This window comes from Nematolebias whitei, chromosome 17, assembly GCF_014905685.2.
Source record: "Nematolebias whitei isolate Nwh7 chromosome 17, NemWhi1, whole genome shotgun sequence".
Lineage (NCBI taxonomy): Eukaryota > Metazoa > Chordata > Actinopteri > Cyprinodontiformes > Rivulidae > Nematolebias > Nematolebias whitei.
This window is the reverse complement of record NC_056514.1, coordinates 28,366,481-28,393,589: the sequence shown is the minus strand read 5'-3', so window position 1 is coordinate 28,393,589 and position 27,109 is coordinate 28,366,481. Positions and strand designations below refer to the sequence as shown.

The 27,109-nt window shown below is 38.2% G+C and overlaps 1 protein-coding gene across 1 annotated transcript in view; it reads left to right on the top strand.

Moving 5' to 3' along the window:
- The window catches only part of fra10ac1 (FRA10A associated CGG repeat 1), a 26,125-nt gene extending 4,104 nt beyond the window's left edge, over positions 1-22,021 (top strand). Inside the window, exons 8-14 of the mRNA XM_037691058.1 lie at positions 1,159-1,204; positions 17,495-17,608; positions 18,756-18,798; positions 18,889-19,019; positions 19,187-19,240; positions 20,894-20,978; positions 21,979-22,021. Of these exons, the coding sequence (XP_037546986.1) occupies positions 1,159-1,204; positions 17,495-17,608; positions 18,756-18,798; positions 18,889-19,019; positions 19,187-19,240; positions 20,894-20,978; positions 21,979-22,021 (516 nt within the window). The remainder of the gene's footprint in view (positions 1-1,158; positions 1,205-17,494; positions 17,609-18,755; positions 18,799-18,888; positions 19,020-19,186; positions 19,241-20,893; positions 20,979-21,978) is intronic.
- Positions 22,022-27,109: the final 5,088 nt, after the last annotated feature.

Here is a 27,109-nt window from a genome sequence, read left to right as displayed (position 1 = left end):
AACCTCTCTGAAATGTGCTCTAACTTGTTGCCATGTAACCTAATTAACTGCAAAATGTGCAGGGTGGCACAGCGAGGCAGTTAAGATTTTTCGTCCCACAGCAAGAAATCTGCAGGGTCGCCTCCCAGCCTTTGTTTTTGGAGTTTGCATACTCTCCCAGTGCATGCATGTTTTCCTCTGGGTGCTCTGGTTTCCTCCCACAGACCAAAATCATTCACGTTAGGCTGATTGGTAACTCTAAATTCTCCCTAGGTGTGAGTGAGAGAGTGAATGGTTGTTTGTCTCGTTTGTGTCTCTGATGGACTGGAGACCTGTCCAGGGTGTTCCCTGCTTCTCACACAGTGGCTGCTGGAAATAGACACCAGCTTCCTGCAACCTGGATAGGGAAAAGTGGGTAAAAGAAAATACCTCTATAGTTGCAGCTGTTCCAGCTGTTTTATTTATTGTACCACCAATTTTTATAGCCTTTTGTTTCCCCATCACCACTTCTAAGAGATTTGTTGCAGCCATAAAATTCATAATTACCTTAGTTTTTTTCCTAAATATGTACAATTACTTAGTTTAAACATATATTTACTATGTTCAATTGTGAATAAAATGTGTGTTTATAAGCTCTGTAAATCATTCTGCTCTGATTTTTATATGACAACATATAGCAAGTCCCAACTTTTTCAGAATTGGGATTATAAATTAAAGTTTAAGTCACCAATGTTTAAAAAACGATGCAACAAATTGAGGCAGTGTGTTTCAAGTAATTATCAGTGAGGAAAATCATATAAACGAAACCCAGCTATGAGTTTAAACATCGTCACAGTCTTTATAGGCAGAACACGGCAGAATATTAGCTTTTAGAGATAAAGATTATAATACAGGTAACACACACTTTAAATCTGGGAATAAATTCATACATGAAAATGTTTCAAAACTTGTTAGGAGTTAGATTTTTTTTGTTTGTTTCTGTCACATCAAACGATTATAAACAGGGATGCATGCATCTTTAAATACATCAGCACTGTAAATGTGTACGCAAACTCTTTACAAGAAATAACTAAATGAAAAAGCAATTTTCACCCTAAGATTTATTCAGTGCCATGATTTTCGAAAATGAAGGCGATAATTAATTAATTTTTACAAATCTGTTTTCTCTGTGTCTATTAGTTTGGATTTCGTTGGCGGATGGAGAATGAAGTTGTGTCTGGGAAAGGTACTCCTTGCTCCTGAAATTTCTCACAGACTTTGCAAAGATATATTCTTTTTTATGAGATATTTGGGCAACAGACACACACACATGTGGACAAAACATCATTTAATTCCTTTTGCTCTTCTGCAGTGAGCGGCTAACTTTGACTTTTTGTGCTTTTTGCTGATTATATTATGTAATTTAAATTTAGGACGGTAAAATCAACTTGTCTGCAGTTCATAAGTTTGTCCACTAGATGGCGACAGATATAAAGACTGCTCAGTTGGACATAAAACTGTGAATTTATTTCCCAACAAATCTCTCTTCACAGGAAACCTTTTGATATAATTGTCCCGTTTCAGTTTGACATATCAACTTCTATCAATATGTGACAAAATATTCTGTAGGTTTCCTCCTTGTTTTGATTGTTTATGTGTTTGTTTGTCTGGCATCGGTGTCCTTGTGGCTTCCAACCTCTGGGGATGCTGCAGTCCCCATGACTCAACTCATTTAGTCCCTTTCTGTTCTGCCTGCACGTTAGAAAAAGCTGTGATGGTTACTGCTTATTATTTAACAGGAATTTCTACAGTTTGTTAAACTCTCCTTCCTTTAAACGACAGTGATAAACATTTTACCGTATTTTTCGGACTATAAGGCGCACTTAAAATCCTTTAATTTTCTCCAAAATCAGCAGTGATTTATTATAATCCAGTGCGCCATATGTATCGATTCTGGTTGTGCTCACTGACCCCGAACTGATTTTATGTGGTACAACGGAACAATGTTGAGAGTTATCGTGATTGATTTGAATAAAGTTTGACTTATCTGACTGTTTAGTTTCACTTAATGTGCCTTATAATCCAAAAAAATACGATAATAGTTTTACCAAGAAGGACATTTTGAGAGGATGAATGCTCTTTGAGCCACACACAGACACACCTGTGCACATTTTTTTGTTTAAAAGCAAGATAATTTACAAACCACTGTTTCATATGTTGTGAAATTAGGTGCCATTGTGGAGCTCTTTGAGACAAGGAAGGACTGGAGTTGTGTGTGGACCCTTGTTGGTTTCTGTAAAACTTCTCCCGTGTTTACACCACTGCAGCATCCCCATACATAAAGTGTGTCTGAGAAGGCTGACTAAGCCAATATATTGTTCCAGATTAAGACTGTAATCCTAGTCTCTGACAGTTCATCCCCCTGTTGCACTACGCTACAGGAAGTGGGATTAGATGGGTCTGATGTGCTTCACTTCAAGTGTCACTTCTTTGATTTGTGCGGAGAAATAATTCCCAGAGGAAAATCTAAAAACCGAGCGCTGACGGAGAGACTGAAGTCACTCCTGTGAAATCAATAAGAATCAGAGGCTGTAAATTATACTCTGCATTTATGTTTAGGCGTGGAGAATCTTAATATCTCTTTATAATCTTAGTCATAAAAGTGTATTAAAATACTTGGATTTAGACTTAATCGTGGATTTAGAGCATTATGGGTTTGATTTGCAGGCTCAAAAAGAGCAAAAGCAACGTTTTGTAGATAAAACCTTAACTTAAAAGATTACTTGATTATTAGTAGTTCCATGTAGATTACATGTCGTATGTCTTCTACATGTCAGACGGTCAGACTGGACTTGTGTTTACAGACACACTAGAAAAGAGTGACCTTTCCCCCGGTAATCGTCCTCTTATCGTCCCTGCTGTACGTGCCCTGCAGGTCATGCTGCCGTTAGGTCATCCTGAAAACCATCCAATAAAGTGCATCCTCAGAGCGCTGACCATGTTTTTCATGGTTTAGGTGTGAGCTGGAGTCAAGGAGTGCAATTTTTACATAAACGTTTTGTTCTCGCGTCTTTAACGTACGGGCCTTGCGTTCCTTAAAGGAATGCACGTCGCCCGCGACCTTTTGCGCCATATTTAACAAGAGAATCGTAGGCCGAGAAACAGTGGCGTTATAAGTTTTGGTTAAACCTCAACAGTGTTTTGAAATGGAGGTTCTATGGAAAGGGTTACAAACCATACTATCTTACCTGCTGCAGATAGTTCTTAAACAGTTTTAGTTGAAAGAAAAAGCAGTGTTTCCCCAATCATTATACAAGGAGGGAGTCCTGCCCTGTCAATACAACCGAGTGCGCTGCCTACCGAACTGGCCACCCCCACCTTTTGTCGACAACTACCCGCATTGACATAGCACTAAGCTAGCGGCGCACAATACAGACCTGTTGGGTAAAAAAACTAAAGAGGCAGCGCAAGTGCACTGTCTCCCTTACGCTGAACCGTTAGCACAAACAGTCAACACAGATGCATCTCTGTGCCCCCCGTCGACAAAAATCATGGAAGAGATGAGAGCCCTGCCAAGGCAAGTAGCCTAAGGGAACACTGAATAGTGTTTCATTTTGAACAGACTGGTGAGCTAACGGTTAGTCTGGTAAAAGCCGTTACTGAAGTAGATTTCTGCTCCAGTAAATCACCTCCATTCTGGAAAAATTCATCGTGGTTCATGTGGAAGTTGTTTTAAAAACCTTTACGTTGCTGTGAATTAATTGTATGGTTATAGCAGCAGCAGATCGCTGTAGCACTTCTGGTGCAGGACGGAAAACTCCCTGCAGAATGTCATAACGTTTATGGCCGAATAAACGTGTAAAGTGAGTTTGATTTTGTTGCAAAAGAGTATTTGTATAAACAGTTAATACAATTTTGAGTTTGGAATTCATAGCCTTCCCAGAAGCTCACTACAAAAGATCAGAACTGTCCCTTTAAGACATGGATTGTATACCTGAATTATTGAGCATGGACTTTGTTGTTATCCCTTTAAGAGCTCAAACTTGTAAGAAAAATGCCTTTTTTTTGGTTAATTAATTAAGTATTAAATCTGTTTCTTTGTAAGGAACTGAAGAATTCACCCCTCACAGGCATCGCTATTTACAAAACAAAACAAAAGTCCATCTTGATAACAGTTTCTAATAAATCTGTGACAAAAACATTTCACCAATCATCATTTTAATCCAAACTAGAGAAATTGCAGGAAATGCAATTTCTCTAGTTTGGCATGAGCTTAAAAAAAAAACATGCTGAAATGTAGCTGAAATGGAAGAACAAGCCAAAATTAGAAGAGGAAAACATAAAGAACACACATTTGCCGAATTGTAAGTTTAAGTAAGCATAAATGAGCACAAAAATCAGGAAATCAGCTAAAAAAAATAGAGCTTAAATTAGCCAAAGATAGCTGAAAAGTAACTGAAAATGCAGAAAGAAGCTTAAACTACCAGAAGTGTAAAGAGCTGAAAGGCGCTCCAAAAATGTGGAATTAGCTGGAAATGCTAAAATGAGCATAACAGCTAAATAGTAGCTGAAATAGCAGAAAAAGCTGAAACTTCCAAAAATAAGCTGAAATTAGCAGAAAGAAGTTAGAAGAAGCACAAAAATATCGTAGTTAGCCGAAAGTTTCTAAAAGGAGCAAGAAACATCTTAAAGAACAGCTGAAAGTAGCTGAAAAAAGTTTAAATTTGCACAAGGAAGCTGAAAGAAGCTGAACCAGAACAAAATGTGAAAGGAGCAGTAAAAGGTTGTGAACAGATCTAAAGATACGAAGGACATCAAAAGAGCTCAATTCATTTAGAAAAGGCTAAATATTTCAAAAAGCTCAAGTTGCACCAATAACAAAAGTCAGCAGGATTGTCCTGAAACAGCTGCATGATTTGATTTGTTGAAATAGCACAAAAATTGTGGAACGAGAACAATGCTGAAAAACGTACGGACTAGTTTAAAGTAGCTAGGAATAATAATAATAAATATAAACAGGATCACAACAGTGTGAATGCTTAATCACACAATAAATCACATGTCTGTTTATTAAGGCAAATCTAACACTGAGTGAAAACATGAACTGGAGCGCAGAACTTTTGTCCTCTCTTCCTGCAGGCAGAGCGAACACGTTGTGTTTTGACGTTGGTGGAGTCAGTGTAGTGAAATAGCTGCATGAGAGATTGTACAAATCTCGCTGCATTCATGAGCAGCGAGGTAACATCAGCGTCTGCTTTTCGTGGATTTTTCTCCTTCATGCACTCTCCGAGAAGAAAACCTCACAGAGACTGTATGTTTGCTTGTCCTCAATATCCCCCCATTTTCCTTTATAAAAACAAAAAAACCCTATATTTCTATTTTTATGATTGTTGGTTGACATAAAACACAATGCACTAACACAGGAATGTTCCCACAGACACTAGATTGGCATTTTACACACTTGTTTGGTGAGAGCTTGAATGTAACCGACATCCAGTTTTATGTTGCAGCCTGGATTTGTTTTCTGCTTTATGTTCGAGCAGATGTTCAGCTGTGGTGTGAGGCATGCAGCGCTTCGTTCCGGGTCATGTTTTCTTCTTCTTTTTTTTCTTGAGGTATAAATTGCACTTTAGCGTAGCTGTCAGGAAGAGGTCAGAGGACGATGGTAGCTGAAGTGTATGCTGGCCTGCTGTCAGATAAAATGAGGTGCCGCCTTGGATTATGTAACTTCCATCCATCCATTATCTTTTACCCGCTTCTTCCTTTTCGGGTCGCGGGGGGTCACTGGTACCAATCACTGTGCGAGAGGCGGGGCACACCCAAACAACCATTCAGTCTCTCACTCACACCTAGGGACAATTTAGAGTTACCAATCAGCCTAACATGCATGTTTTTGGTTTGTGGGAGGAAACCGGAGCACCTGGAGAAAACCCACGCATGCACGGAGAGAACATGCAAACTCCACCCAGAAAGGTCCCCTGACCGGGATTTGAACCAGCAACCTTCTCGCTGAGAGGCGGCAGCTCTACCAACTGAGCCACCCCTCTGCCTCCTGTTAGCAGGAGTGTGAGGCTGCTTCAAGCTCCTGTACTGATGCTATAGTTTTCATATTACTGCAGTTTACTTCATTATTGCTCACTGCTGGGTAATGGTTTTACCCAGGTGTTTGTCCGTTAGCAAAATATCTCGAACCACTGGATGGACTTTAACAAATCTCTCAGAAAGCAAACATTAGGTATACATCAACTGATTACCATTTTGGAGTTAACCCTACCACATTAAATCAACTAAAGCCAGCACAAAAAATGATTATAACTTGTTCAGTTTTATGTATACTGTGTTGAAAGTTAGACTTGTAGTAGCTGAGAGTCACTGTCAACATGTTCTCTGACATATCTCACAATATTGCAGTAGATCAGGGGTTCTCAAACTGTTTGGGTTCAGGGACCCCCTCATAACCCTCACGTTGATTAAATAATTTTCTTCAATTTGTCTCTTTAATGCAATGGAAGTATTTGTGTAACATAAATACTTAAGACCTGTTCTTTAATAGTGTTGATAGAGGTTTTATACTTTTAAACATGGGGTATTTTTCATTCCTGACACACTTAGTTAACAAAACTTTTAATTTCAACTTTCAAAAATGACAATTTTGAGAAAATTAACATAATTAAAAAACACTTTGAAACTTTATCTATTCACATAATGAACATAATAAATGTATCACCACTTCTTCAAATTATTGCATAAAACTTTTCATATAAAACTGAACAGAATCATAACAGCAGTTGTCATACCAAGTAATAGGGCTCATCTTGTACATCAATCAATGCTGGAATGAAAATAGTGGACAGGCTGGTGGGGGGTCTGGGCGTCCTCCCCCAGAATAATTTTAATAAAGTACATGTTAGTTCCTGCATTTTGGTGTATTTTAACAGGTCATTTAATATCTACATGCTTGTAAAAAATTAAATAAAAATAAAAATTACCTACCTACCTACCTACCTACCTACCTACCTACCTACCTATATGTATATAGAAATGCGAATCACTTACGTCTTTGTCAGTTTTAACCTAAAATTACTTTAAAAAAATTATATTGTATATATATATTTTTTTTATTTTTATTATTTTTTTTTATTTTTTTTTATTTTATTTCTTTAAAGTAATTTTAGGTTAAAACTCTGACATGAAAGATGTCAGGTGATCCGCATTTCTTAAAGGAACACAAAACTTAATTATTCCGTGCTTATTTTTGCGTATTTCTTTAGAAAGTGCATGTTTTTCAACACATCAGTGCTTGCACCGTTCAGACTTTTCTTCAGTCTTCACCAGTCTGATCCTCTGATTTATTAGTCAGCTTCACAGAAATCATTTAGTCCTCCACCAACATGGTTGATTTCAGATGGTGCCACCTCCTGTTGCATCCTGGTGCTTTCCCACAAAGTTAAATTTAAGTAAACTGAAAGTGACAGTCCATTTTCTAGCTGAGAACGATTCCTTGTGATTCAAATAATTTATTTAACCGGGCGTGAGTTCCATGAATTGCACTTTATAATCATGAGTATCCCACTGTGCTCTGTTTAACCAGACGAGATCCATCAGCTGCAGTCTAGTTTCTGAGTATCATTCAGTGTTAGAAGTGATAGATTAGTTGCCCATAGCTCCAAAGCTTTTAAAAGCCAACGCTGGGCAATAACAGCGATGTCATTTTTGTTTCTGTGTAACAAGAAGCACACAAAGAGTTGAAGTACGAGGGTTTCTAAGAGATTTACAGTTGAGACGTAAGCTAGCTGTAATGCGGGTCAAGCTCAGTGGAGTTTAGTACAGTTTGCTCATCAAACTAGAACGTTAACAGTGAGGTCAGTATTCTTCACAGTGAAAGACAGACTTTAAACATCATGTCTGATCCGTTATGGGGGTTGTGTGGGTGTCACCTACATTTCCAGCATTTGAGAAGCGCATGTGTGCACGCTGAGGAGCAGAGCTCCTTCGTTCTGCACATCAGCCGCTCACATGCCAGCCGTCCTAGCCGAGGAGCGGATCGGATTGTGATCGTCGCGACATCTGGAGGACAGCTCAGCGTTTTAGAAAATTGGCTTGTGTGTGCTTTTTCCTCTAAGAGTTAGGCGATAAAATCCATGCTAATGTAATGTCTCATAAGTTGAAACGAATACACTCTTTCACCTCTTTTCAAAGGCACTCATTGGAAATTATGGAATAGAACATGAAGTGTGGTTATCCTGAACTGGTGCCGTTTGAACAAGATCACTCCAGTAGTTTTCCGTATTTTTTGGCCTATAAGTCACATTTTTTTTGTATAATTTGCATGCCCTGCGACTTATACGCCAAAGCGACTTATTTATGTATTTTCCCCCATATTTATAAACCCATTTTGGGCCGAGATGACCGTTTTCATTCATTCTGACATAGAAAATATTGAACACTACCATTTTCAGCCGCTAGATGGCACTCGAGTATTATGGCATGCCGTTGTGTCATGTAATAGGTAAAAGTGGCTATTAATGACACTTTCGTCCAGCTCACCTGGAACAACTGTCAAATCAGCTTCATTTAGCTGCACCGCCCCGGCAAAATGCAGCTGCCTTGACCATTGAAGTGCATTTATTAAGTAAAAGTTCAACTGAGACACACCTTTGCTGTAATTTTGAGCAAACAAATAATTGTTTTTAGGTGGTTATCTTGTTAAATTCTTGTTAAAGTTTTCCCGCGCATGCTCCTGCGGCCACCATTTGACAGCCATTCGATTTTTGGCACAACACCGGCCCACGTTTCCGGGTTTTCAGCGGTGACTTGTAACAAACGCCACGCGTCAGCGGTGACGCATAATAGATGCGACGTATACGGCGAAGCGACATATTTATGGATTTTTCCACTTTATTAGACATATTTGGACTGGTGCGACTTGTATGGCGGTGCGACGTGTACGGTGGAAAATACGGTAGTTACAGTATTCCCTCGTTTAGCGCGGAGGTTACGTTCCGGATCCCCCTTGATAAGTGAAAATCCATGAAGTAGAATTGACAGATTTCTGAGTTGAAAACAACAAACCAAAACAGTTCAGTCAACTAATAAATTTAAATCCACTAAACTAAAGCAAAAGTTTATTTAGCAAGTGTTTATTAATCAACATAACTCGATAATATTTATTTACTCGACCTAACTGAGTAGATAGTAATGCCTTTTTACTCACCAGCTCTGCAGAACAGCTCGGTTCTGGTCCGGCTCAGTTCCGGTTCGACAGACCTGCCCAGCCTTGCGCCGGTTCTGGTCCAGTTCTGATCTGCATCCACTGAGCTCCGAAGTCACTATATGAATACTGTAAGGACTGAACTTTTTCCAATCGGATCAAAACGTTCCATCCAGCAGAAAGCAACTTTGCCTTCTGGGTAATGTAGTCCATTAGACTGGCGATACAGTGTAGGCTTATAGAGAGAAAACTACAAAACGACGGCGTTTTAATTTTTTTATTTTTTTTCTCGTGTACAATCTTACAGTACTGTATTTTGAAAAATAGCAAAGGAGCAAGTCTGCAAAAGTCGAACCGTGAAGTAGCGAGGGACTACTGTATACCGAGTGCAATTATGAAATGCAGGTACGCACTCAGTGTAAACAAAGCACTCAGCTGAGCAAACTTGAGTCACATGACTGATTTACATAGTTTGTGTGATTAAACACATATTGCCTGTTTAAGGTTCCACACTCTTTATGTAAGTAGCATTCAGCCACCATTTCTTTACTAATTTAAGGACATGTTTATATCAAGTATGAGAAACATTGTGTGGATTTTGTTACTTTTCGATTTTATCTTTGTCAGTACAGTTAAGTGGATTTCACACCTTAAGTTTTGCATTACAGGGTTATTTTGGAAGAAATGTTCTGGCTCAAAGTATCTCTGCATGCACCAAAAGTGCTACAGCCAGAAACTGGAACAGTAATATGAGACTGATGGAAACATGAAGGTTTTTGTTAAAAAAAACTTTACCTGCTATGAAATTTCTGATTGGAGTTCAGCAGTCCACTTTGATCTAGGCCCCACTCATAATTAGCCTTAATGCTATCATTGATCTGCTCAAAATAAAGCTTTATTTTGCCAGAGAGCTATCTACTACAAGAAAATAATTTTTCATAACCTTTCACAGAACTCCTCACCAACAATATCTAAATATCTATTTAACCTCAGATAGTTGATTAAAATTTATTCTCAAAGTTGCTCCAAAACACCTGCAGGAACATCTCTCTGCTAATGATGTTAATTAGCCACGGTCAGAAACATAATTAGACAAAAACAAAAAAAAGGGCATCCCACTGAGGCAAAGTCTTTTTCAGGTAAAGACAGACGTTCACTGCTCTTTGAGCTAAACGCTAATCAGTCTAATTAATCATTTAATTAACTAAATTTGTCAGAGTTACTTTTCTCAAAAGAATGTCTGATCTGCTGTATTAATAAGTTCAACAAACCCTTATTGTAAATGCTTTACATTACACAAATAAATACAAATGCTGGTAAAATGCTTGAACTTGAAACCCTGAGGAATCTCTTTATCTGGTGGGCGGAGCTTAAACCCAACACTGACTGGCTGTGATGTTCATGTCTTCAGTCAGCACCGTTAAGACTGTGTTGAGGAAATCACAGCACTGAAATCCAGGAGAGAAAAATATTAGTTACTTTACAAACCATGCATCTAAGAAAGTAAAGTCTTCTACCAAAAAAAAAAAAAAAATCTAAAAGGCGCTGTCCTTGGATTTGTTCCCGTTTTGAGGCGAAGCATCAAACCCAGAGATCTTAGTTAGTTAAAAACGCTAAACTGCTTTAGCTTCATTAAACACACAAATATCTTTTTATATCTCGGACAAAATGAGGAACTTGTTTTTGTTTAAGCAGAATAATACTGCCATGTATAATATAAATTGGTCCAGAAATCCAGTATCTGAATTGTGGACATCTTTTGTGAACTCGTAGGAGTTTGTTAAAGGTGACCAACCCTCCTGTTGCTCTTTGGTCAAAATAATCATTTTGACTCGAGGGCTGCAGGAGGGTTAAAAAGTGAATGTGCGCTGACTCACATCTCCACCCTTTGACTTTATCCAGCGACTGTTAATCGTGCAGCCATCTGCCCCGTGGTAAATCTCTGTCTTGATCTCAGGCTGCTGGCATTATTAACCATTGACGTAGGAGCAAAGGAGTTTCCCTTCCTAACGAGTTTACTCAGCCATCCTGTTGTCAGCTTCTTTTTTTTTTTTTTTTTGTCACAGACCCATGTGAGGATTACCTGTAAAGTGTGGGAATACCTTGACACATGCCAACAAACCATAGTGGATATCTTTTATTGTTTGTTTATGAAGCAGTCACTCGATTGTGATCCATTCTTCATCCGTACATTTTTCGGCGCGATCCTCGTCCCGCAGTTTTCAAGCTATTTCATCAAATCACAGATCAAAACGTTCAGCTCTTTCCTGCTATGACTTTGGTATTGGTGCGGCTTTAGCTTTTTGAAATATTTAGCCTTTTCTGCCACTTTTTTTTTCTCTCAGAAAATAAATTGAGCTCATTTTACATCCTTCAAATCTTTAGATCTGTTTACAACCTTTTACTGCTCCTTTCACATTTTGTTCTGGTTCAGCTTCTTTTAGCTTCCTTGTGCAAATTTAAACATTTTTTTCAGCTACTTTCAGTTAATTTCAGCTGGGTTTTTTTCAGCTGTTTTGTGCTCCTTCCAGATTCTTTCAGCTATACAAAATTTAGTATGCCCCTTTCAGCTTATTTCTGCAAGTTTCTGCTTTTTTGCCATTTCAGCTACTATATAACTGCATTTGTGCTAATTTAAGCTTTTTCAGCTAATTCCACATTTTTGCAGTCATTTAAACTTTTTTCAGCCTAATTCAGCAAAAATATGCGCTCTCCTCTTCCTTCTGGTAATTTCTGCTTTTTTCTGCCCTTTTGGCTACTTTTCAGCATTTTTTGCTAATTGCAACTTTTTTCAGATAATTTCCACTTTTTTGTGCTCATTTCTGCTTCTTTCATCAAACATGTTCTGTTTTCTTCTGCCTTTTCATCTACTTTATTTTTGATCTTTTTTTTTTAACCATTTTTAGCTAATTTTAGCCGTTTTCAGATAAATTCAAAATTTTCACAGTAATTTCTGCTACTTTCAGCCTCATTAACTTCTTTATGCCAATTTCAGCTTATGCTCCTTGCAGCTTTTTTCTTTTTTGGTAAATTCAGTTTTTTCTGTTATTTCCACTTCTTTTTAACTGTTTTGTGCAAAATTTAGTTTTTTGCAGCTAATTCCATTTTTTTTTTTAGCTCATTTAAGTTCCTTCCACTTCCTTCAGCTAATGTAACCTTTTTGCCTTTTCAGCTACTTTTCAGCTGTATTTTTCCAATTTCAGCTTTTTTTTTTTTTAGCTAATTTCCTAAATTTTATACTAATTTCTGCCCTTTTTTTAACCTAATACATCAACTATGTTTTCTTTTTGCTTATTCTTCCATTTCAGCATTTCTTTTTTTTGTTGTTGTTGCTAATTTCAGCTGTTTTTCATCAAGTTCTTTAGCAATAAACATTCACACTGCATTTTCGCAGGAAATGCAATCTAGTTTTTTATTTTATTTTTATTGTTCAGCAGAGACCTAGCAAGGAGCCTGTTATGTAAAGCAGAAGTGCCCTTTGTGGCCTTGTTTAAAAAACCCACCCAGCAGAAGTCACTTAAGCAGCACATATTAGTTTTTATACGAGACATTGTATCGCCCGGAGGCTGAAAACTGTCAGAAATAGAGGAGCAATTCTGACCTTGATTATATTTAGTTTTTGGCATTTATTTTGTCAAAGAAATTGCCTAGACACAGATTTGTATTAATCCCAGTCTGCCAGGGTTGAGGTTGTGTGTAGCTCCAGGGGGGTCAGACTCGCTCCGTTCTAACCTCTAAATAAATCGCATTCTTTCATTTTAGACACCGGACTGCTCGTCTTTAACATTGATGGGATTTAAAACCATTTTCAAGGACACTTGTGTTGCAGCATCAAGGTCTTTGCAGTCATTTTTTAACCATAAAAGCAGAGGTGTATGTGCCTACATTAGAAGTGTTTTTTAACTATTTGTCTATATTTATATTAGAGTTATAAATGATGGTAGAACTGCTAATTGATGGGAGTAATACAGGTCATAAATCTGATGCTGACAGGATCACATTGTCCTGAGTCACTTTGTTCAGGGCTAAAAACCTTTTAATGAGGTTTCCTTCACTATCATTTTTTTTTATTTTGAAGTTGTCTAAAAGCATTAAGATGCCACCCAAAAATTTATTTGAGGTAAAATCCAAACTGTTGCTAAAGCTAAAAGAAGCTTAATTTAACCAAGAATCTAAAACACAATGTTTCACTCAAAGAATGAGCGCATGACTATTTGGTGGCCAAAGCCTTGGTTCGTCTTAATGGAGACAAGCGATTAAGATGCTTCAACTGTGGAAAAATGACACATAAATCCTTCAAAGTTTTATAATCTAAACAAGAACTAAGGTGAATAAGTTGCAGATATAGAACTGTGTTACCTTCTTAGTTGGTTCTTTAGTCATAAGGGAGGTTTTAAATGTGAACTATGGCTTGAAAAATGACACATTTAATTTAAATACACGGATATTTGTGTCTTTATTTCACATAACTCAAAGAAAATGTGTTGTGGTTGAAATAAATGTGGGACATAATATAGGGGGTCTAGTTGGGCTTTGGACCCTGATTTATCCACATTACCATTGACAAACCAAAGTTGTCCTGACATTTGTGTCACCGTTGTGAACATTTGCCAATGTTTCATTATAGTTTTTATTATTAGCCCGTTATTTTACCTGGAGAAACTAATTAAAATTAAAAATCTCAATTACAAGCGTGCCTTGGCTAAAAATGACAACAAAACATGAAGTTCCATGAAAACATCCCAACATCTACCAGATGGTTTGTGCCAAGAAAGTCCAATTTGTTTTGGTTTCTAACACATCATTAGGAAACCTATTGGCTGTAGACAACAACTATTGTTTTATATAATTTGAACAAATGGACATCCAGGCTAAAATACGAAACATTGACCGTTACTTGGTCCGTAATGCTCTGACCACAAAAGCAAACCATGAAACCATCTGGTTTTAAACTTCTAATGGTTTTGGTGCATAAAGTTTTTACATATATTTATATCTAGGCACCGTATTTTCCGCCATATACGTCACACCGCTGTGTAAGTCGCATCAGTCCAAATATGTCCAATAAAGTGGGGAAAAAAAACCCAAACACCATAAATAAGTCGCTTTGCCATATAAGTTGCATCTATTATGTGTTACTGCTGACGCATCACGTTTGTTATGCATCACTGCTGACCACCTGGAAACATGGGGTGGTGTTGCGCCAAAAATCAATTGGCTGCCAAATGGCATGCATGGGAGGACTTTAACAAGAATTGAACAAGATTACCACTTAAAAATATTTATTTGTTTGCTCAAAATTATAGCAAAGGTGTGTCTCAGTTGAACTTTTCCTTAATAAATGCACTTTAATGGTCAAATCAGCTGCATTTCTCCTGGGCGGCGCGGTGAAATGCAGCTGATCCGACGTTTGCTGCAGGAGTTCCAGAGCAAGACAAAGGTGTCTTATATGGCAAGCCAACTGTCTCATTAATAGTCACTTTTACCTATTAATGAGACACTTGGCTTACCATATTACTCGAGGGCCCTCTAGTGGCTGAAAATGGTAGTGTTCAATATTTTCCATGCCAGAATGAATGAAATCATCAGATCTCAGCCAAAAATTGGGTTATAAATATGGGGGGGGAAACGCAAATAAAGTTGCTTCGGTGTATAAGTCACAGGACTTGCAAGTTTATGCAAAAAGGTGCGACTTATACAGCAAAAAATACATTACTTATTTTTAAGCATGATGTTGAATCTTTTGCAGAAAAGAGTAAAAAAAGTTAAGTCTGGATTCATAGGAGCTTTAGAGCAGATGTTCTCATCAGTTCGAGTTAGAGAACTTTAAAGACCTCGGACTTAATGCACTGATCATCATGTAAAGGTAAAATTATTGATTTTGCCTAGAATTGTTCAGCCTCAGTTTTCCCAATTTAAATCTTTGAAGTTGTACTTCTAGGTTCCTAATCTATGAACTCTTCAAATGATCAGTAAATTCTCAGAAAAGTACAATTTATTGTTTTTGGAAAGCTAACAAAAGTATTTGATTCTAGGAAGTCATTGTATCGAGTGTACCTAGTTCATTTCCTTCCTGACGCCATATTTGGTTGTTCTGTAAAAGAATATAGTGCCACACACTAACTGACAAATCCTGTGATTGTTGTTACAACCTGGGACTGGAGCCAGACGTCTTTTTAAACCGACGTCATTGAAGTTAAGTCCCGCACGTGAAGACCAAGTCTGTCTTATAGCTCAAGTGGCTCGAAGCCATGACGGCCACCTCACCTGATTTTGAAAGCGTCTTGATTACCGACAGGTGAGGGGAGGTATCACTTTTCTTTCACAGAAGAGGATTTCCTATCTCTGAGCCAAGAATGAAGTGCTCTGACGCACTTGCCTCATTCTGCTACAATCTGGAGGAACCCCGGAGACCAGATCAGTGCAACCTTAAGCTCCTCTAGGGATAATAGGCAGGCTGAGCAGCGGCTAGAGGGTGGCCTCGGGGCATGAAGCAGGTTGAAGAAAAGGAGATGAGGGAAGCAGTGTTGATAAAGAAAGGGAGTGGAGATAGGGTGAAGAAAAGTTTTGTTCTGAAATTCCTACTCCTATAATAAAAGTTTTATCGCTGTTTCTGCTCAGTTGTCTACATTGCTCTTTGCTGTTTCCATGTTTTCTGTCTAATCTGTTCCCTGTTTGCAGTCTTATTACTCAATCAGTGAAAAAAGGTCCGTCGGTGTAACAAATGTAGAACAAAACATTTTTGAGTTTACTATAAATCAGGAGAGAGCAACATTATTTTCCCCAGAGGTCCACATCAAAATATTTAAAGCAAGTGAAGGGACACGAGAACTGGCACATGCATTTTCTTAAAGACAGATAATCTGGAAGACTTTTTTTTTTCCAAGCTTTTTCTTCTTGTAGCATAGTTAGCATGCTTAATAAAAATATATCTCCCCAATAGTATTTAGTAATATAAGATACTTTCTGTAAACTGGCTCTTGTGACAGTACAGTATATATATTAGCTTACATATGCAAAACAAACAAACATATGTTTGCTTTTTGGAGTCTTTAAGGTTCAGTCTATTTCTGGAAACGCAACGACTTAAAAACAGTTTTAGCTTATCCTTATCCAAAGGTTTTTATTTTATAGAACCATTAGTTGTAGCTTTACGGTAAAACTCCAACATTAAGGGGATGAATCGATTAGGTCCAGAGCACAAAGTTTCTTTATATGCGGATGACATGCTTTTGTATGTATCAGACCCTTTTACCAGCAATCCTGAATTACTTATTTTGCTTCAAAAAATTTGGGAAAATATCTGGCTATAAGGTTAACATTCAAAAGAGCAAAGTGATGCCTGTGACCTCTATAGAAAAGAAAATCTTAGACACTGTATCTTTCAAAATTAGTTAAAAAAAAAAAAACTTTAAACACCTTGGCATTTGGGTAATTCGAGATCATAAGAACTTTAAGCAGTACATTGCTAGATGGCAGTCCCTACCTCACACTCTGGGGGGTAGAATAAACTCTGTAAAAATTAATATTCTACCATAATATCTATACCTATTTCTGAATCTGCTAATCTGACTTACGAAATCATTCTTCACCAATCTGAACAGCCAGCTATCAGTGTTTATTTGGAATAAAAAGCATCCACGGGTTGCCAAGAGGATCGTGCACCTGCCCCTCAGGCTTGCAGGCATGTTGCTTCCTACCTTCATTCACTATTATTGGGCAGCTAATATCAGAGCTCTTCTATTTTGGTTGGGTAAGGATACCCCTTCTCCTAGTTGTGTGGCCTTGGAAAGGGCCTCAATTAGATCCAGTTCTCCCTCTGCATTACTCTGCTCTTGGCTGCCTTTAAACAGTCCGCATCAACCTACACTTCTAACCTAGTTGTGATCTGGGCGGTTAAGATTTGGAATCAGTTCTGGAGGGTATTTAACTCTACAGAGTTACTGTTTCTGGCACCTGTGTCAAATAATCACGTTTACTCCCTCAGTAGCTGATGCAGCTTTTGACACCTGGGTCTTGAGGGGAGTGCATTCACTGTGTGACCTCTATGTTGATGGTAGATTTGCCTCTTTTGAGCAGCTGGTACAGGAGTTTAATATCCACAAGTCACAGTTTTTCAAGTAAGATGCTTTATAGACTTCCTTAAGTTTCATTGGTAGCATGTAGGCTTTCATCAACTTTTTAAAACGTTGTTTGCTTTTCACTTAAGGAAATTGGGGGCCAGGTGGAGATTGCCCAAGGGCCACTTTTAGCCCTTGGGCCATACGTTTCCCTATGTCTTCTTTAAAGGCTTGTGTGCGTGATGTGGACTTTCTTGTCTTTCAGGTCAGTTCCAGTGTGGAAACAAACGGTGTGAAAAAGAAGAAGGACTAAAAAGCTGGGAGGTCAATTTTGCCTATGTTGAACATGGAGAGAAGAGGAACGCTCTGGTCAAACTCAGTAAGATAATATATATATATATATATATATTTTTTTTTTAAAGATTTATTGAGCATGTGCGAACATAATTATATATCTGTGGAAATGCACCAGGCTGACACCCAACTCGTAATTACACTCTTTTTTGTGTCATACTGCAGAGAATCATGTTAAAATTACAGTAATTTAAGGATTCACGAGTCAAAGCTAAGTCAGTTAAGTAGGGAATGACAGATTATTTTAACAAGCTAAAGTGACAGGTCACTTCTAGACACAGTGATTTGTTTCGACCCAAAGATGTTCCAGGTTTAGCTCTTTTTAAACACAATTTTAACAGTAAAGAAACAAGACTTGGCAACCCCCACTGGTTGAATTGTTAAATATGTTGAAATACAAAGATAACACAATGACGTAGCCATGCTTTAAAAAGATAGTTCAACTAGTCTGTAAAATGTTATGAACAAATAATACATTACCTGTTTATATATCTTTCTTTGAACAACCTTGGTTTTGGTAAATGGAGTTTAATTTTGACCACAATGATGAGCTAATGGCTAGTCTGAGCAGGGTCAAAACCACCGTGTGTGGTTTCCATCTTGAAGCAAATTCATTGCCAAGTTTTTAAGAACAAATCATAGAAAAACCATTTTCATAAATGTTGACATTACTGTTAGTTTTGCATATATTGTTACCTTCTCAGAGTGGCAGCAGCAGCTGACTGTAGCACTTCTGGTTTAGCCTGGGGGCACTTTCAACAGGAGTACCATAATATTTCCAATTTTGTTCAGAATACTCTAAAGCCCAATAAATTGGTCTGAATTAAACTCAAGTTTGCCAAACTGAGTGTTCCGGAAGCTATCTACAACAGGTAAGATATTAATTATTATTCCCTACTAAATGTAATGGGCTTTTTACGAACAACAAGAAAAATGTCTCCACATACGTATATCTGTATATGATGTAAGACTAATGCTTCAAGAGTTTAAGAAGGCCAAAAATTTAAAGCAAACTGCACCTTTTCACCCCCTGAAATATTTTATTATGATTAGACTACAGACACCGGTAATTTATGTTTTTTTTTTGTTTTGTTTTTTACAATATATTTATAACCTTGAAAATATTTGAACAGCATCCCAGAAGTAATGATATACGTTTTCTTCTGTTCTAGGACTGTGCCCTGAATGCTCGTTCAAACTCAACTACCATCACAAGTAAGAAGCCAACTTCAGGCTCATTTTGGTGTTAAAGTGTGTGATTTTGATCTCAAATACATTTTTTAAAATTATCATCATTATTTTAAGGAGAAAGGAGGTAAAAGTAAAAACGAAAACAATGATATCAGCGGAGAACAAGGAGCCACAGAAGAAGAGGAGGAAAAAGAGGAAGAGATCATCGTCTCATTCTAAGAAACACAAACACAAGAAGCGGAAAGGTAAAGTCCCTCTCCTCGCCTGTCCAAGTCAGATATATCATCCTTTAAGGCTGTAATCAGATCAGATGGGACAGCCCTGTGGAAAGAGCTTTGTGGACATTTTTATTCCCAGAAATGAAACGATTCTCCCAAAACACTCGTTTTGAAAATGCGATTGTTCTCCGCAGGTCATACCGTCTCTTCCAGCAGCTCAGAATCAGAGTCGGAAAACTCGGACAAAGGTAACACAACTGATGCTCACACACACACAAACACACACACGCATTGAACAGCTCAGTCTGCTCCCTGACCTTTCGGTTGCGGTACTCCAAACTTTTCGAGTGAAAACTCTTGACAGCTCTCACTGGAAACACACACATTAACCCTGCTGTTAATGCTAATAGGCTGACAGCAGGCCCGTTTCCTCTCAGTTGGCTTTTTATCTCAGCTTTTTTTAAATATTCTTTGCTTTTTCGGTTTGTTGTGAGCAGCACAAAATGAAGTCTTTCGTTGCCCCCGTGTGCCTGTTTTGTTTATTCCAAGATCTTGACGGATGAGCGGGTGGGCGGGTAAAGGTGTACACAAAAGCAATTGGCCCTTGTGTAAATGTTATGTCATTTAGCTCAGCATGCAGTAAGAGTCGTACACAAACACACTGCACTATTTTTGATCCACTCACGTGTATTTGAAGCGGTTTTTATGGAGTTTAAATGCAAATATTCTCGCGGAGCTTAAAAAATTAGCATACAAAGTGAAGCTGCCCCAATATTTCATCTTTTTAAACCATGTGATCTAGTTTTATTCTGAAGAAGTTTACTGACCCCAAATGTAAGGTGTTTTATAGATTTGCACTTGGAAACACTATTCAAAAAAAAAAAAAAAAGAATAAAAAAACAAAGCAAACCTACGCACACACTCTCCATATAGGCACAGAAACATTTGTTGCTCTCTTTCCACAAAATAAAAAAATCCCACACACGACACAACCGATGTGGCTGTCCAAAAAGTTCCAGTTTTTCCTCATTAGTCTCAAAAGCCTTGGGGCTTGTTAACAAGCAGCTTTTCTGTGTTTTTCTGGTAACAGTGGAGCTCTTCTCGGTCTTCTTCCATCGAGCTTATTATGATTCAAAATGTGACTGATGAGATCAGAAATCTATGTTTTGATCTTGGAGTTCAGTTTGAATGGTTTTAAATGACTTCCTTGGATTTTTTTAATTTTTTTTTTACCAACCACACTATCTGTTTGATCAACCTGGAGTTGCATTTGCTCTTGCGTCCATATCTTGGGAGATTGGCTACAGTAAATCTTATACCTTTCAATAATATTGGCAGCTGTGGTCACAGGACCACGAAGCTGCTTGAAGATGGTCTTCTTGTCTTTATCTTTAACATGAATATCTTAAATTTAATTTCTGAGCTCCTCTGGCAGTTTTTTTTTGTATTTGATTTGTCTGCTCCATGTTCAGTGTTGTGCAGACAATGATACCAAACTACCAAGCAACAAGTTTGTTCCCTTCACATAGGATGTCTGCACCACTTCGTTACACCTTTATATGTGAACTAAAAGGTGCTGGTGAAAAGCTGCTGCTATGGAAACTGTTCATTTTGTACTAGAATCTTTATCAAAACAAGTTTTTTAGTCTGTTTAAGGTTAGGTAAAGGCTGTGTTGTGGTGAAATACATTCAAGCCTATTGACTTTTCAAGGTTTTGATTGGAATGTTAATAGCAGCAGGTTTCTGTTCCTCAACAACGTCCCAACCAAATCAAAACCAAAAAGATAAATTCGCAATTTGCACCCTAAACAGAAATCTAATAATAGTGGAAAATTGTTACACGTTGACCAAAGTTTTCCGTTCTTTAAGTTGTGATTAAAAACTTTGTGACACTTTAACAGACAGTGAAGCTGGGAGCGAGCCAGATGGCCAATCAGAAGCCGACCACTGGCGAGGACCCGCCCCTGCAGTGGAGGAAAAGTCAAGGTGAGGTTAACAGATAAAACTCATACAAAACCATAACAAACTGTGCACGCTAACTACATTAGCACGCATGAGAATAGCACCGTATGTGGACCAGCTACAAAGCCATGTCAAGAAATCAAAGCCACTAAACCTTTAACCAGGGATGCACGATATTATCGACATGGTATCGGTATCAGCCGATATTAACGATAAAGTTAAATATTGAACATTGTTCAGTCCATCAAAATAACACTGATATATCTCTCTCTCTCTATATCTCTCTCTCTCTATATCTCTCTCTCTATATATATATATATCTCTCTCTCTATATATCTCTCTCTCTATATATCTCTCTCTCTCTCTCTCTCTCTTACACACTCACATATATATTTATATATATTTATATATATATATATATTTTTTTTTTAAAGGCACGGTTTTTGTATGACATCCCAGTGACAAGGATGCCTGCAGCGCCGTTGAGTTTAGATTTGTGAAAATGTACAAATTTGCACTGTTTGAGTGTTGTCATTGTGTTAGAGAGAGTAAATATCATGAATACATTTGACATTAAACAAAATCCAAGTTGAAGTGTTGCATCATTTTCAGCCCCCTTTTTGGCATCTGCATTTGGTAACAGGCCAAAGTGACAAAGATCATGCAGAATAATGTATTTTAATTTCACAGCAGAGGAAGCTATGTAGTCTCTGTAAGTAGATCTAGGGAAAAAAATAATAATAATTCGGTATTTGTATCGGTTATCGGCCAAATCAGTTTTAACATATCGGATATCTGCTAAAATTCCAATATCGTGCATCCCTACTTTTAGGATGTCCGTTTGCTTTCTAAAAACGTCTCCAAGCCAAATTAATTGCAGCTTTTTACTGTTTTCGTATCGACGCCGGTTGTTAACATCATTACAAGTCACAAGTTAATCACGACCCTCCAGTCAGTTGTTTACGTCAGCACTGAGCATGACAGGAACTGACATTTCTGTGTTTTGGTTGTTTTATCTGTTTAGGGAGGAAGAGTTTGATGAGTACTTTGAAGACATGTTTCTTTGAATCTGCTGGTATCTGCCGCAACCCTGCTGTGACTACACTTCCTTTTGTGTCTCGCAGACATTAAATATGTTCTATTTGGGTCTTGTGTGCATGAAATAAACATAATGTTTATCCTGCCTCTGCTTGTCAGTCTTCTGTTTGCATTTCCGTCATCTGGGTTTGAGTTTCCCCACTGTCACGACGAGAATAATTGAAAGTAGTTTTAGGCAGCGTGGCTCTTGGGATGGTTGAAAGCTGGCTGCTTTGATTCAGAATGAAACAGCTTTGTTATATTTTTGTGCTTCAGTGTGAAAGTTGGTCACTTTAGATATTCTTTAACTTTTAATTTAATGCTAATTATAAAAGATGCCCCTTAAAAATCACAGTATGTGCTCAAAATCTGTTTTAAAAGGTTCACAAATGCATTGGTGGATCTCACCAAATTCAAAGCTAACTAGGCTTTTTTTGGACGTTAACAGGTCATCTTTTGCTTTTTAGTTTGAGAGGAAAAACAATAAATTGAGAGCTCTTATTTGTTTTTCTTCATGGTTTCAGAGCTTTTAAGAATTCTGCTTATTCAGTCATTCTTAAAAAAAAGGAAGGTAAGGAACATTTCAAAGCTACTTACTTTTGTTTCATAAATAAGAAGCCATGAACTTATTTAAGCAGCTGCCTACCATTCTGAAGAATAAACAAGTGACAATCCACAGTGTGGGAGTACAGCGATCAAACGGGAGCAAAGACTTTTTAAAAATGAATTTATCTTTTTATAATGTGATAACTAATGACTCTTAAAAGGAACAGCGGGGGACAAGTTGAGGTATGTATAAACAAAAGGCTTCAGAGAGAACTCCTTATAGGATTACTTGAAAGGCGAATCCAAACTTTCATTTGACTTCAAAAAGTTAAAGATTTAGATTCGAAGGTTGCAGCGCTCGGTTCTGTTCCATAGCAAAACCTTCACGGGAAAGTCGGAAGGATTTTTTTTTCCTGGTTCTTCAAAACCAAAATCGGTGTCAAAAAAGTTTCCAAACTGTTTCTGAGCAGTAAAAATTAAAAAAGCCATAGAAACAATTTGAGCTCCAAGATGATTTTTGTCGAGTAAAAAGACAACTTGGGAGGATTAGTGTCTCAGTTCGAGGACAGAGTGGACCGCTTCATTGGCTTGTTGTCTTTCTTGTCTTTTTAGACTTTCTAATTTAGGGTGTGACTAACAGGTGGTTGTGGTACTCTGAGCACTAAAATTGTTGTAGTAAAAATAAAGTACATCTACAGGTTATCAGTCGCCCTGTCAACATCTGGTTTCTCGCATAAAAATTCCAAACAAAAATCCAGTTTTGAACTCGTCTCAAATTGCAAGAACAATTATAAAGTTTGGTTTCCGCCCACATTTAAGACGATAAACTCCCTGAAAAACATCACCCCCCATGCTTAATCTTAAGTTGATGCTTTCGTCACCAAAATATGTGGATAATAAACATCTGTGGGTGTTTGGGACCAAACTGTTAGCAATAGATCATTTTAGGTTGTTTCACACCTGATAGTCCTGTAGACTCGGTTCGAATGGGGACCAAGGGTGCATTCACCCCAGCCCTGTTGTTCCGAACTCTAGCCCGTTTGCCTAGGAAGTCCGGATCGTTTGGGGAGGTGTGAACTCGCCATCGATCTCTGTCATGGAACAAAAAGGCAAACTCTGGCCCGGGCTAAAACCTTGGTCTCGATCCGGTAGAAGAAAACTCGAGCGCGGTTCAAGTACAGTGTGAATGTAAACAGACTGGGCCCCGCTACACAAGCAGGAAGTGGAGTAAGCAGGGTAAACAAACACACATTTCTCTTACCTCATATGGAGCCGTCAGCTTGCCTTGCGTGAAAAACAGCATGAGTGGAAGATGAAGCTGAAGACCATGGAGAATGTTGAGTCCATTGTTGAAAAATGACAAAATCGAACTCCTAAAACCACTAAAACTTTATGCCACTCCGTTTTTGTTTTTATTTCCAGAAGAAGAAGTGTCTTCTTCAGAGGTTTTTGTGTCGTTTCTTTCAGTAGTTCTTGGTGCAGCGCCATCACAGGCGAGTGGGGGAACAGGTTTGCTCGACTGCACAGTGCAGTGTGAATGCTAACGCAACAGCTCAAATGTAAACTAAAAGTTATTGGTCCCCAACCGAACTGAGTCTACCAGACTATCAGGTGTGAAAACAACTCAAAATTTTGAACATTTGTTGCATTTTTTCGGCAAATGAACTAGAGTTCAATTAAAGGGGACTAAACAGGGCTGGTGTGAATGCCCTCGTAGTTTTGTGGGTTGGCTTTGCTTCTCAGATACCATTGAACCAAATCAGATTTAAACGCTTGCAGGCCCAGTCTTAGTCTCCAAACTTGTGACATCACTTATATATTTTTTTTATACAGTGACTAATTGTCCTTTATGCTGCTGGATGTAAAACTGGCTTTCTATCAGCAGAAAAAAACAAAAATGAGACTTAAGAAGAGAAGCTCTTGGCCATGCCGAACCCTGAATTGTTCGAGAACCGAAGGTTCACGATGAAACGGTGAACCAGTTGCTAATTCATCCATCATTGGCAAATTTAGGGCTTGCTCCGTCAAATATCCGTAGCTTTTTCTAAACATTAATCATTTTCTGGATTTCCCTTCTGCAGGATTATCACTTTAAAATGTTACAGATTGTGTCTTAATTTTGTTAAAACGGTGACACAAAACCATTGAAGCTCCAGCTTACTGTATGCAGCAACTGTATGCTGAAAATACTGAAAACCATTTCCCCCCCGAGGAGCACAGACAGCACTGGATCGAGCAGGGATGAGAATCAATCCACTGATCCTCTTTCCCACCCCCCGAGGCTCATCCAGCTTTGGAGCCTCCAAGATCCTGCACGATACATGGAGCACTGCCGCAGCTAAGCTTCGGCTGCTTGGAGATCACCCCTCCGTCCAACTCTCGTGTGCGTGAGCGTAAATTCCTGATCAAAGCCAGACGATTTTCATAATGAGAAAAAGCGTTACTTTTTATTTTTACACCTCCGTGACTTCCTACACTTACAGATATTACATCTTGCGACATATAAATAGTCATTTCATACAACAAATGACACTTTTCTAATGTCTCAGTGACATAGATACAGTGCATTACAGTTCATCCAAAAGGAGAAGCCTTTGTTATCGCTGGAAACTCATGGTAGAATCACGAACAAATCAAAGGTTGTTTTTTTTTTGCAGTTTGTCTCCAGTGATTACAACAGCTCCTTGCTTCACCTCAGGCAGCAGACAAGGAGCTTCCATGTAGACCCAAAGCCTTGCTGATAGGATTAAATGCCTTTGATTGATGCCCCATTGATTAGAGGCGACTACGTTGCGTAACAGGAAGTTGCTTTTACCCCAAAGGGTCTGAAGGTGCTCCCGATGTTGCACTGTAAGCTCACATACTTGACCAGATCGTGCGATTTACAAAACAAGAAATCGATTTACACCAAGTTGGTCAGCGAGAGAAGCGGACAACTTCACCCATTCCTTTGTACAATCAATGAAACAACAGTTGTCTTTGCAAACACTTGCTCGTCTTGCACATACATACCATAAGGCTCTGTTAGCCTCATTTACCTCCTCTGTAAGAAGGGTATTTAAAGTCTAAAGCTGTGTGGATCTTAAACACTGGCAGGCAATCAAATCTTGTTAAAGCTTCTTACAGGAGAGGTAGATCTGCTGAACCGTTTGACTCTTGCCTGCTAAAAAGGAGCAAAAGTTGCTCTCGCAGCCGTCAAAGTTTTTTTTTTAGGTTGCAGCTATAAAGTACATCTTTTTTTCTATGTAACAAACTATATACAAGTACTTTCAAGAAAGGAGATGGGAATTAAAATGGAGCTGTGTGTTTGAGCTAAACACTAAACGTTACACCATTTATCAGCTAAAACACCCAAATGAAATGGTTCAGATCTTCTGAACGGAGGTTCTGCCAAAAGGCTATGACTAATTAATATCTTAACTGCTGTAGATAACTTTTTAGATCTCAGAGAAAAATAAAGTTGGATTTTGACTGGATTGACAAGCTAATGGCTAGTCTTAGCGGGGCTAGGATCACAACGGACTGCTGCCATTATAAAACTTCTGTCAAAACAATTATATTCATGCTAATGATATTTTATGATTTTTTTTTTTTTACACCACAGTTCATTTCACATTACACAGTTATTCTGTCAGAAATATATTTCTGCTGGAAGTGCTACAGCTAGCTGCTGTCGTCGCCATTTCTTCTAGCAAATAACCACATAATTACATTCAAACTGTGTAATACAGAAAGTAATGACAATGTAAAGCTTTACAAACTACTGTAGTTTTACTACAAAACTTTAGAGGTTGGTGCTGTATATGATGGCAACAATCCACTTTTGTCTTGGCTCCATTTGGACTAGCCATTAGCTCGTCAATCTGGCTAAAACTAAACCACAGGTGCATCTAAAAAAAAAATAGAACATCGTGAAAAAGTTCAATATTTTTGGACAAGCACTTCAGAAAGTGAATCATGTATTACATAGATTCATTGCACATAGAGTGAAATATTTCAAGACCATTACTTGTCATTTTGATGATTATTGCTTACAGATAAGGAAAAACCAACTCAGTGTCTCAGAAAATTAAAACATTGTGATAAAGTTCTATAATGGAAACTCATGCCAATAATGCACCATGCACGGACATGGGCTACAAATGTTGCATTCCTCAAGTCGAGCCGCTCCTGAACCAGAAACATCAGAAGCATCTTACCTGGACTGAGGACTTCAGAAAACTCAGTGGACCAACACCAGCAAATGACAAACCATCACTGATTGTGGAAACTTCACTCTGGACTTAAAGCAACGTGGATTCTGGACCTCTCCACTTTTCCTTAGACTGAGACCTTGATTTCCAAATGGCATGAAAATGTACTTGAATCTGCAAAGAGGACATTGGACCACTGAGCAACAGTCCAGATCTTTGTCTCCTCAGCAGGTAAGATGCTTCCGACTGTCTCTGGTTCAGGAGCGGCTCGACTTGAGGAATGAGACATTTGTAGCTCATGTCAAGGAGTTAATCAGCTGATTAGAGTGTGACACCACG